Source organism: Salarias fasciatus, chromosome 2 (assembly GCF_902148845.1).
Source record: "Salarias fasciatus chromosome 2, fSalaFa1.1, whole genome shotgun sequence".
In the NCBI taxonomy this organism is placed as follows: Eukaryota; Metazoa; Chordata; class Actinopteri; order Blenniiformes; family Blenniidae; genus Salarias; species Salarias fasciatus.
The window spans coordinates 13,681,264-13,693,545 of NC_043746.1; the positions used below are offsets into that span (position 1 = coordinate 13,681,264).

General features: G+C 41.5%; 4 protein-coding genes and 1 pseudogene across 15 annotated transcripts in view; all 5 read left to right on the forward strand.

Moving 5' to 3' along the window:
- LOC115397319 (protocadherin alpha-C2-like) overlaps positions 1 to 12,282 on the forward strand; it is a 422,283-nt gene that overhangs the window by 317,353 nt on the left and 92,648 nt on the right. The window lies entirely within an intron of this gene.
- LOC115403895 (protocadherin alpha-3-like) lies at positions 284 to 4,969 on the forward strand. The gene is made up of 2 exons (XM_030112925.1): positions 284 to 411; positions 4,157 to 4,969. The coding sequence occupies exons 1-2, from the start codon at positions 322 to 324 to the stop codon at positions 4,967 to 4,969; spliced, it is 903 nt and encodes a 300-aa protein (XP_029968785.1). The 5' UTR covers positions 284 to 321.
- On the forward strand, positions 5,835 to 8,271 carry LOC115403904 (protocadherin alpha-9 pseudogene; annotated as a pseudogene).
- Positions 9,619 to 10,748, forward strand: LOC115403918 (protocadherin beta-1-like). The gene is made up of 2 exons (XM_030112984.1): positions 9,619 to 10,282; positions 10,744 to 10,748. The coding sequence occupies exons 1-2, from the start codon at positions 9,619 to 9,621 to the stop codon at positions 10,746 to 10,748; spliced, it is 669 nt and encodes a 222-aa protein (XP_029968844.1).
- On the forward strand, positions 11,104 to 12,027 carry LOC115403927 (protocadherin alpha-3-like). Its single transcript, XM_030112996.1, has one exon. The coding sequence runs from the start codon at positions 11,110 to 11,112 to the stop codon at positions 12,025 to 12,027; it is 918 nt and encodes a 305-aa protein (XP_029968856.1). The 5' UTR covers positions 11,104 to 11,109.

Here is a 12,282-nt window from a genome sequence, read left to right on the forward strand (position 1 = left end):
AACTATAAGAACTATTATTCTCTGCTAGTTGATGGGCCGCTGGACAGGGAGCGCGTATCTATCTACAATGTGACTATAGTTGCTAATGATAAAGGGAGCCCACCGCTCTCCAGCACCAGTATGCTTTCCATTCAAGTTTCTGATGTCAATGATAACGCGCCTCTGTTCCCAGAGGCTGCAATTAATGTATACGTAAATGAGAATAGTCCGGTGGGGTTAGTGATTGAAACTGTAACTGCGACTGATGCTGACAGCGATTTAAACAGCAAAATCTCCTATTCATTTCTTGGAAGTAAAAGTAACACTTTACTGTCATCCACAATGGTAAATATCAATTCAGAGACAGGAGAAATTATAAGTCTGCAGTCTTTTAACTTTGAAGAGATGAAAACGTTTCAGTTCAAAGTTCAGGCCACAGACTCTGGAGTTCCTCCACTCAGCAGCAACGTGTCCGTCAATGTTTTTATCCTCGATGAAAATGACAACAGTCCAGCCATTCTTGCTCCTTATTCTGAGCACAGCTCCGTCAACAGTGAGAACATCCCATATTCTGCAGAAGCAGGATACTTTGTGGCAAAGATCAGGGCTGTGGATGCAGACTCTGGATACAACGCACTGCTTTCTTATCACCTGTCTGAGCCCAAAGGAAACAACCTGTTCAGGATCGGAACCAGCACGGGAGAAATCAGGACAAAGAGGAGGATGAGTGACAATGACCTGAAAACTCACCCCTTGGTGGTGCTGGTTTCTGACAATGGAGAGCCCTCCCTCTCAGCTACTGTCTCTATTGATGTGGTGGTTGTTGAAAGCACCGCTGACATCCAGACTCAGTTCAGACACGTGCCTGTAAAGGAGGACAGTTTCTCGGATTTGAACCTGTACCTGCTGATTGCCATCGTGTCAGTGTCCGTCATCTTTCTGCTGAGTCTCATCAGTTTAATAGCTGTGAGATGCCACAGGACAGAGAGCTCTTTCAGCAGGTACAGCGCCCCCATGATCACCACCCACCCTGACGGGAGCTGGTCTTACTCCAAATCCACTCAGCAGTACGACGTGTGTTTCAGCTCAGACACACTGAAGAGTGATGTGGTGGTTTTCCCTGGACCGTTTCCACCTGTAGATGCTGAACTGATCAGTATAAATGGAGGAGACACTTTCACCAGAACTCAGACTTTGCCCACAAAGGAAAAGGTAAGAAACCCACTGTAGCCGATGTTGCTTTCGTGACCTGAGGAAAAAAAAAACTGATCAAAGTCACGTTTATGATAGTTAACTTGAATTACTTTGACAATATTTTTACTATTTGAATTTATATTACAGGTTTATACTGTGGTAGAAAAGGGACATAGGTTTTTTTTGCCCGTCTCTGGTTTTCAGCGTTGCTGTATGTGTCGCTATCCATGGTGCTGATGCGTATAGCACTTTATTCAGTGTGCTCTGAAGGGTAAATCAAAAACTGAATCAAAAACATTTTTCTCGTATCAGAAATAATAAGAATAAAAGTCATTTGTATGTTCTCATTTGTTTTGAGAAAGTTTAAAATAATACAAAGAGAAAGTAAGAATTTCATGTTTACTTTCATGTGTGAACTGATTCACAAGAATGGCTTATACAGTAGTCTTTTTTTATTTGTTTTTCACAATAAACAAATATTTGTTTGTCTAACCAGTAAAAGTATTTATTTTCCCTGGATGACAATTTTTTCTTTGACATCATTTTCTATGGTGCAGAAATAAGTTTCAAAATATGTCCGAGGGAGACATACGTTTGCATTAAAAACAGCCAGCGATTGATGGATGGGTGGATGTATGTAAGGATGGATCTGTTGCATTTCGGTCTTTTTCTTCTTCTAAATCATTTCTCTTTTTCAATTCAACGTGTGTGTGTGTGTGTGTGTGTGTGTGTGTGTGTGTGTGTGTGTGTGTGTGTGTGTGTGTGTGTGTGTGTGTGTGTGTGTGTGTGTGTGTGTGTTATTTTTTAGTTCTTATTGAGACTATCAACACCTATTTTCAGTAACACTATGAATGCATTATTTTCCATATCCAGATACATATTTCATTGTAGATAAAGATGAATCTGTAGTTATTAGTCAACAGTTTAAATACCACTGTCGTTTAGCAAAATGTCTTTTGATATGTTTCAGGAAAGTGTTCTTATTATTTCACTGCGTTATGGTCTAACGGGTAGGGGACAAAGACTGATTCCAATACTTTATATGTGCTTTTTGTGTTATTTTTACCCGATTTAAATTGCAGGTTAAATAACTCATGTAATATCTGTGTTGAATGTAGTTTCATCAAATGACCACACGGGGACACAATAGACCATAGCATTTTGATGCAGTGTAGCTTGATTGAAGCTCCACCCAGATTCAGAGGACGATGAGCTTCCTGGGGGCTTTGTTACAAGGAGACGCACTGCCAGAATTAATCCCGTGGTCGTCAATCAGTATTTTTCCCGATGATTAAACACAAGGATTTTTGTACTTTCTTTACATTATTTTTTGGGAAAGAATTCCGGAGACTACAAGCCATACCATCAGTTCAAGTCGGATAGCAGCATGTCGACAGGGATTATACGCAGCCTCTTTTGGATCTCCACAGTCATTGTTCTTTTGGATTTTTGCTGTGAAGGTGTATCAGGGCAGCTGTCATACTCTATATCAGAGGAGGTAAATCCTGGGACATCTGTGGGAAATCTTGGGAAAGACTTAAATTTGAATTCTAAAGACTTGGAGTCTCGCATGTTTCAGGTTGTTAGCGGATCAAAGAGAAAACATTTTGACATCAATCTGAAAACTGGCAGTCTTTATGTGATTGAAAGGATCGACCGTGAGGAGCTCTGCCAGAAGGCAACAAAATGTACTATCACTGTAGAAGCCGTGATCAACAAACCACTAAACCTTTATCGTTTGGAGATAAATATATTGGATATAAATGACAATGCGCCTTTTTTTTCTGAAAAAATACAGACTCTTAATATTGCAGAGAGTACTGTTCCAGGAGGCAGGTTTGGATTTGTTGGAGCATCGGATCTAGACGTTGGAAAGAATGATGTTAGCACGTATAAACTCAGCACGAATGATTATTTCGCTTTAGAGGTACATAGAGGAGACGACAGTGTGTCAGCTGAACTTGTGCTGCAGAAAGCCTTAGATAGAGAAAAACACCCGGTTGTAAAACTTACAGTGACTGCAGTCGACGGAGGAAATCCACCAAAGTCAGGTACATCACAAATTGTGATAAATGTATTGGATATTAATGATAACTCCCCTGCTTTCACTAACTCCCTATACAAAACACGCATTACTGAGAATATAGCTATTGGTAGTACAGTAATACTTTTGAATGCATCAGACGCAGATGAAGGAATTAACGCTGAAATAGAATATTCACTGAGAAGTAAAGGACAGGATCGTGTTTTAAAACTATTCCAGATTGACTCAGAAACAGGAGCTATTTTGGTGAAAGGAAACATCGATTATGAAGAAAACCCTGCATTTGAAATTCACGCTCAGGCAAGTGATAAAGGGCAGCCTCCGATGTCTGCTCACTGTAAGGTGCTGGTTGAAGTGGTGGACCTAAACGATAATGCACCTGAGGTCACTGTGACTTCGCTGTTGAATTCAGTGAAAGAAGACGCAGAACAGGGCACCGCCATTGCTCTCGTCTCTGTGCTGGATCAGGATAGTGGGAAGAATGGTGCAGTGAAAGCTGTGATTGTGAACTCGACACCTTTTAAGCTAGACACAAATTATAAAAATTATTACTCGTTGGTAGTTGATGGTCAACTTGACAGAGAGACGACGGTCCAGTATAATGTGACAATAGTTGCAACAGATGAAGGAACTCCACCTCTTTCAAGCACCAGTATACTCAATGTTCAGGTTTCTGATGTAAATGACAACCCACCTCGCTTTACTGAGTCAGTACTGAACGTTTATGTGAAAGAAAACAGTCCAGTAGGGGCTGTCATAAAAACGGTAACTGCGTTTGATTCTGATATTGATCAAAATGGTCACGTGAGCTACTCATTTTTGCAAAGTTACTCGATGCTGTCATCTACCATGGTGAATATTAATTCCGACACTGGAGATATTGTCAGTCTGCAGTCTTTTAACTTTGAGGAGACGAAAACTTTTCAGTTTAAAATTCAGGCCACAGACTCTGGTGTTCCTCCACTCAGCAGCAACGTGACCGTCAATGTTTTTATCCTCGATGAAAATGACAACAGTCCAGTCATTCTTGCTCCTTATTCTGAGCACGGCTCCGTCAACAGTGAGAACATCCCATATTCTGCAGAAGCAGGATACTTTGTGGCAAAGATCAGGGCTGTGGATGCAGACTCTGGATACAACGCACTGCTTTCTTATCACCTGTCTGAGCCCAAAGGAAACAACCTGTTCAGGATTGGAACCAGCACGGGAGAAATCAGGACGAAGAGGAGGATGAGTGACAATGACCTGAAAACTCACCCCTTGGTGGTGCTGGTTTCTGATAATGGAGAGCCCTCCCTCTCAGCTACTGTCTCTATTGATGTGGTGGTTGTTGAAAGCGCCACTGACATCCAGACTCAGTTCAGACATGTGCCTGTAAAGGAGGACAGCTTCTCGGATTTGAATCTGTACCTCCTGATTGCCATCGTGTCAGTGTCCGTCATCTTTCTGCTGAGTCTCATCAGTTTAATAGCTGTGAGATGCCACAGGACGGACGGCTCTTTCAGCAGATACAGCGCCCCCATGATCACCACCCACCCTGACGGGAGCTGGTCTTACTCCAAATCCACTCAGCAGTACGACGTGTGTTTCAGTTCAGACACACTGAAGAGTGATGTGGTGGTTTTCCCTGGACCGTTTCCACCTGTAGATGCTGAACTGATCAGTATAAATGGAGGAGACACTTTCACCAGGACTCAGACTTTACCCAACAAGGACAAGGTAAGAGCAAGCAGCTGTTATTCCATCATTTAGTTCGAGTCAATAGGAAAATGTTTGGACTCTCTCTCTATTCCCTTTCTGAACGTGTCACTGTCCTTGGTGCTGAAGTCAAGGGTCTTAATGTGCCTGTCTTGGGAGCTGTCGGACAAGTTTCCCTCTTTGATGCATTTAAATTTAACCAATGCCCAACGAAGTTTAATTTTAACAAACAGTATGTATAGAGCTTTCAGTAACCTCCATAGTTGATGTCATAAACAAATATAATGACGTATCGTTTCAGCGACATCCATGCAGAACCGACCTTGGCGAGTTAAAATGATTCGTTATCATTTTACATTCTAAATATTTAGAAATTTTGGAAAGATTTCAAATTTTAATATGAGAAATTTTCCACCAACGTTTCGTGCTTGAATTTCAGAATAAATGGATTATTGCTCGCAATGAGTGTCCAGATCATGAACATTTTTCAAATGTGTGGGCTTGTTTCGTCAGATTTCAAGATTATTTTACAAACCAAAAAAAAAAAAAAAAACCATGAAGCTGTATAATGTTCAACGGCTGCAAATAGGTGACACTTAATTCGGGAACAAACCGACGATGTCTTCTTGAAAACTCCTGGAAAAAACAGAGGTCCCTCATGTGTAATGTCTGAGGCCCTGTGTAGTTCTCAGAAATGTCCACGCGGGGACATTGTAGACCATGACATTTTGCAGCTCTCTTTGCTGTCTCGGGCTCCTCCCAGGTTTAGAAGATGACGTTTCTCGGACGTTTGAAACAAAGAGACACAGGAGGTGGAGAGAAAAGACGGACCAGAGTGTGCAAGGCTGTGTCAAGATATTCCTTATTTTTCAGGAGGCTTTGTTTTTACATGAGGGAGATCCTAAACACTTCTTGTAAATGTGACTTTTTGGATTTAAGCCATTATGTATTTACCGGGAAGAGCGAGTTCTGTGTGGATTTATCTCCTGGTTTTGCTGCTGGATTGTTACTGGGAAGCGGTGTTTGGACAGCTGTCTTATTCCGTCCACGAGGAGGTCAATCTGGGGACTGTTGTTGGAAATATCGCCAAAGATCTGGACCTGAATGTCCAGGAGTTTGAGTCCCGCATGTTGCAGATCGTTGCCGGAGGAAAGAGAAAATATTTCGAGGTAGATCTAAAGACTGGTGTTCTGTATGTCAACGAGAGAATAGATCGAGAGGAACTGTGCGGTGATGAGGCCAAATGTTCACTTGGTGTAGAAGCAGTAATAAATAACCCTTTAAAGCTATACCGCATTGAAGTAACAATATTAGATGTAAATGACAATTCTCCATCATTTCTCGGTATTTTAGAATCAATTAACATAACAGAAAACTCTGTGACCGGAGCAAAATTTCCTCTGCAACCAGCTCATGACGCAGACGTTGGTAAAAATTCTGTTTACAATTACAGGCTCAGCCAAAATGAATATTTCTCCCTCGATATGTTAAAAGGAGAAAGTATAGCTCCCGAATTGGTCCTCCGAAAAGTGCTAGACAGAGAAAAACAGTCTGTTGTCAGTCTCATTTTGACTGCCATGGATGGAGGAACACCTGCTAAATCAGGCTCAATGACCATCAGAGTAAATGTATTGGACATTAATGATAATGCTCCTGTATTCAGCCAAACGTTGTACAAAGCCAGTTTGCACGAAAATGTGAAAATAGGTTCTTCGATAATAACATTAAATGCAACTGACTTAGACACAGGAACAAACGGACAGGTGAGATATTCTTTAAATAAAGTAGGCCGAGGGAAACAGTCTCAGTTCTTCGCCATAGATGAAAGAACCGGGACAGTAACAAATATAAAGAATGTTGACTTTGAGGAAAATAATGCTTTTGAGATTCGAGTACAAGCCAGTGATGGTGGAAGTTCTCCTCAAATGTCACATGCCAAGTTACTGATCGAGGTTATAGACGTGAATGACAACGAACCTGAAATTACAGTCTCATCTCTGCTGAACTCTGTGAAAGAGGACGCGTCAGTCGGGACGGCCATTGCTCTGGTTTCAGTACATGATAAAGATGGAGGCAAAAATGGCATGGTGAAGTGTAGAATATCCAATAATGTTCCTTTTAAATTAGAGTCGAATTATAAGAATTACTATTCGTTGGTAGTGGACGGTCCCCTGGACCGAGAGACTTCTTCTCAATACAATATCAGCATCACTGCTACTGATGAGGGCAGCCCACCTCTCTCCAGCACGAGCGTGATTAATGTCCACGTTTCTGATGTGAATGATAACAAACCATTTTTCATAGAAGAAACCATAAGTGTTTATGTTAAAGAAAATAGTCCAGTTGGTGCGACTTTAAAAACTGTGACTGCAACTGATGCTGATGTTGATAAAAATGGCCTCGTGAGCTACTCATTTTTACAAAGCAGCGACTCAATCCCGTCATCTACAATTCTAAATATTAATTCAGAAACGGGAGAGATTATCAGTCTGCAGTCTTTCAACTTCGAGGAGATGAAAACGTTTCAGTTCAAAGTTCAGGCCACAGACTCTGGTGTTCCTCCACTCAGCAGCAACGTGACCATCAATGTTTTTATCCTCGATGAAAATGATAATGTTCCTACAATTCTTGCTCCTTATTCTGAGCACAGCTCAGTTAACAGTGAGAATATCCCATATTCTGCAGAAGCAGGATATTTTGTGGCAAAGATCAGGGCTGTAGATGCAGACTCTGGATACAACGCACTGCTTTCTTATCACCTGTCTGAGCCCAAAGGAAACAACCTGTTCAGGATTGGAACCAGCACGGGAGAAATCAGGACGAAGAGGAGGATGAGTGACAATGACCTGAAAACTCACCCCTTGATGGTGCTGGTTTCTGACAATGGAGAGCCCTCCCTCTCAGCTACTGTCTCTATTGATGTGGTGGTTTTTGAAAGCACCGCTGACATCCAGACTCAGTTCAGACACGTGCCTGTAAAGGAGGACAGTTTCTCGGATTTGAACCTGTACCTGCTGATTGCCATCGTGTCAGTGTCCGTCATCTTTCTGCTGAGTCTCATCAGTTTAATAGCTGTGAGATGCCACAGGACAGAGAGCTCTTTCAGCAGGTACAGCGCCCCCATGATCACCACCCACCCTGACGGGAGCTGGTCTTACTCCAAATCCACTCAGCAGTACGACGTGTGTTTCAGCTCAGACACACTGAAGAGTGATGTGGTGGTTTTCCCTGGACCGTTTCCACCTGTAGATGCTGAACTGATCAGTATAAATGGAGGAGACACTTTCACCAGAACTCAGACTTTGCCCACAAAGGAAAAGGTAAGAAACCCACTGTAGCCGATGTTGCTTTCGTGACCTGAGGAAAAAAAAAACTGATCAAAGTCACGTTTATGATAGTTAACTTGAATTACTTTGACAATATTTTTACTATTTGAATTTATATTACAGGTTTATACTGTGGTAGAAAAGGGACATAGGTTTTTTTTGCCCGTCTCTGGTTTTCAGCGTTGCTGTATGTGTCGCTATCCATGGTGCTGATGCGTATAGCACTTTATTCAGTGTGCTCTGAAGGGTAAATCAAAAACTGAATCAAAAACATTTTTCTCGTATCAGAAATAATAAGAATAAAAGTCATTTGTATGTTCTCATTTGTTTTGAGAAAGTTTAAAATAATACAAAGAGAAAGTAAGAATTTCATGTTTACTTTCATGTGTGAACTGATTCACAAGAATGGCTTATACAGTAGTCTTTTTTTATTTGTTTTTCACAATAAACAAATATTTGTTTGTCTAACCAGTAAAAGTATTTATTTTCCCTGGATGACAATTTTTTCTTTGACATCATTTTCTATGGTGCAGAAATAAGTTTCAAAATATGTCCGAGGGAGACATACGTTTGCATTAAAAACAGCCAGCGATTGATGGATGGGTGGATGTATGTAAGGATGGATCTGTTGCATTTCGGTCTTTTTCTTCTTCTAAATCATTTCTCTTTTTCAATTCAACGTGTGTGTGTGTGTGTGTGTGTGTGTGTGTGTGTGTGTGTGTGTGTGTGTGTGTGTGTGTGTGTGTGTGTGTGTGTGTGTGTGTGTGTGTGTGTGTGTGTGTGTGTGTTATTTTTTAGTTCTTATTGAGACTATCAACACCTATTTTCAGTAACACTATGAATGCATTATTTTCCATATCCAGATACATATTTCATTGTAGATAAAGATGAATCTGTAGTTATTAGTCAACAGTTTAAATACCACTGTCGTTTAGCAAAATGTCTTTTGATATGTTTCAGGAAAGTGTTCTTATTATTTCACTGCGTTATGGTCTAACGGGTAGGGGACAAAGACTGATTCCAATACTTTATATGTGCTTTTTGTGTTATTTTTACCCGATTTAAATTGCAGGTTAAATAACTCATGTAATATCTGTGTTGAATGTAGTTTCATCAAATGACCACACGGGGACACAATAGACCATAGCATTTTGATGCAGTGTAGCTTGATTGAAGCTCCACCCAGATTCAGAGGACGATGAGCTTCCTGGGGGCTTTGTTACAAGGAGACGCACTGCCAGAATTAATCCCGTGGTCGTCAATCAGTATTTTTCCCGATGATTAAACACAAGGATTTTTGTACTTTCTTTACATTATTTTTTGGGAAAGAATTCCGGAGACTACAAGCCATACCATCAGTTCAAGTCGGATAGCAGCATGTCGACAGGGATTATACGCAGCCTCTTTTGGATCTCCACAGTCATTGTTCTTTTGGATTTTTGCTGTGAAGGTGTATCAGGGCAGCTGTCATACTCTATATCAGAGGAGGTAAATCCTGGGACATCTGTGGGAAATCTTGGGAAAGACTTAAATTTGAATTCTAAAGACTTGGAGTCTCGCATGTTTCAGGTTGTTAGCGGATCAAAGAGAAAACATTTTGACATCAATCTGAAAACTGGCAGTCTTTATGTGATTGAAAGGATCGACCGTGAGGAGCTCTGCCAGAAGGCAACAAAATGTACTATCACTGTAGAAGCCGTGATCAACAAACCACTAAACCTTTATCGTTTGGAGATAAATATATTGGATATAAATGACAATGCGCCTTTTTTTTCTGAAAAAATACAGACTCTTAATATTGCAGAGAGTACTGTTCCAGGAGGCAGGTTTGGATTTGTTGGAGCATCGGATCTAGACGTTGGAAAGAATGATGTTAGCACGTATAAACTCAGCACGAATGATTATTTCGCTTTAGAGGTACATAGAGGAGACGACAGTGTGTCAGCTGAACTTGTGCTGCAGAAAGCCTTAGATAGAGAAAAACACCCGGTTGTAAAACTTACAGTGACTGCAGTCGACGGAGGAAATCCACCAAAGTCAGGTACATCACAAATTGTGATAAATGTATTGGATATTAATGATAACTCCCCTGCTTTCACTAACTCCCTATACAAAACACGCATTACTGAGAATATAGCTATTGGTAGTACAGTAATACTTTTGAATGCATCAGACGCAGATGAAGGAATTAACGCTGAAATAGAATATTCACTGAGAAGTAAAGGACAGGATCGTGTTTTAAAACTATTCCAGATTGACTCAGAAACAGGAGCTATTTTGGTGAAAGGAAACATCGATTATGAAGAAAACCCTGCATTTGAAATTCACGCTCAGGCAAGTGATAAAGGGCAGCCTCCGATGTCTGCTCACTGTAAGGTGCTGGTTGAAGTGGTGGACCTAAACGATAATGCACCTGAGGTCACTGTGACTTCGCTGTTGAATTCAGTGAAAGAAGACGCAGAACAGGGCACCGCCATTGCTCTCGTCTCTGTGCTGGATCAGGATAGTGGGAAGAATGGTGCAGTGAAAGCTGTGATTGTGAACTCGACACCTTTTAAGCTAGACACAAATTATAAAAATTATTACTCGTTGGTAGTTGATGGTCAACTTGACAGAGAGACGACGGTCCAGTATAATGTGACAATAGTTGCAACAGATGAAGGAACTCCACCTCTTTCAAGCACCAGTATACTCAATGTTCAGGTTTCTGATGTAAATGACAACCCACCTCGCTTTACTGAGTCAGTACTGAACGTTTATGTGAAAGAAAACAGTCCAGTAGGGGCTGTCATAAAAACGGTAACTGCGTTTGATTCTGATATTGATCAAAATGGTCACGTGAGCTACTCATTTTTGCAAAGTTACTCGATGCTGTCATCTACCATGGTGAATATTAATTCCGACACTGGAGATATTGTCAGTCTGCAGTCTTTTAACTTTGAGGAGACGAAAACTTTTCAGTTTAAAATTCAGGCCACAGACTCTGGTGTTCCTCCACTCAGCAGCAACGTGACCGTCAATGTTTTTATCCTCGATGAAAATGACAACAGTCCAGTCATTCTTGCTCCTTATTCTGAGCACGGCTCCGTCAACAGTGAGAACATCCCATATTCTGCAGAAGCAGGATACTTTGTGGCAAAGATCAGGGCTGTGGATGCAGACTCTGGATACAACGCACTGCTTTCTTATCACCTGTCTGAGCCCAAAGGAAACAACCTGTTCAGGATTGGAACCAGCACGGGAGAAATCAGGACGAAGAGGAGGATGAGTGACAATGACCTGAAAACTCACCCCTTGGTGGTGCTGGTTTCTGATAATGGAGAGCCCTCCCTCTCAGCTACTGTCTCTATTGATGTGGTGGTTGTTGAAAGCGCCACTGACATCCAGACTCAGTTCAGACATGTGCCTGTAAAGGAGGACAGCTTCTCGGATTTGAATCTGTACCTCCTGATTGCCATCGTGTCAGTGTCCGTCATCTTTCTGCTGAGTCTCATCAGTTTAATAGCTGTGAGATGCCACAGGACGGACGGCTCTTTCAGCAGATACAGCGCCCCCATGATCACCACCCACCCTGACGGGAGCTGGTCTTACTCCAAATCCACTCAGCAGTACGACGTGTGTTTCAGTTCAGACACACTGAAGAGTGATGTGGTGGTTTTCCCTGGACCGTTTCCACCTGTAGATGCTGAACTGATCAGTATAAATGGAGGAGACACTTTCACCAGGACTCAGACTTTACCCAACAAGGACAAGGTAAGAGCAAGCAGCTGTTATTCCATCATTTAGTTCGAGTCAATAGGAAAATGTTTGGACTCTCTCTCTATTCCCTTTCTGAACGTGTCACTGTCCTTGGTGCTGAAGTCAAGGGTCTTAATGTGCCTGTCTTGGGAGCTGTCGGACAAGTTTCCCTCTTTGATGCATTTAAATTTAACCAATGCCCAACGAAGTTTAATTTTAACAAACAGTATGTATAGAGCTTTCAGTAACCTCCATAGTTGATGTCATAAACAAATATAATGACGTATCGTTTCAGCGACATCC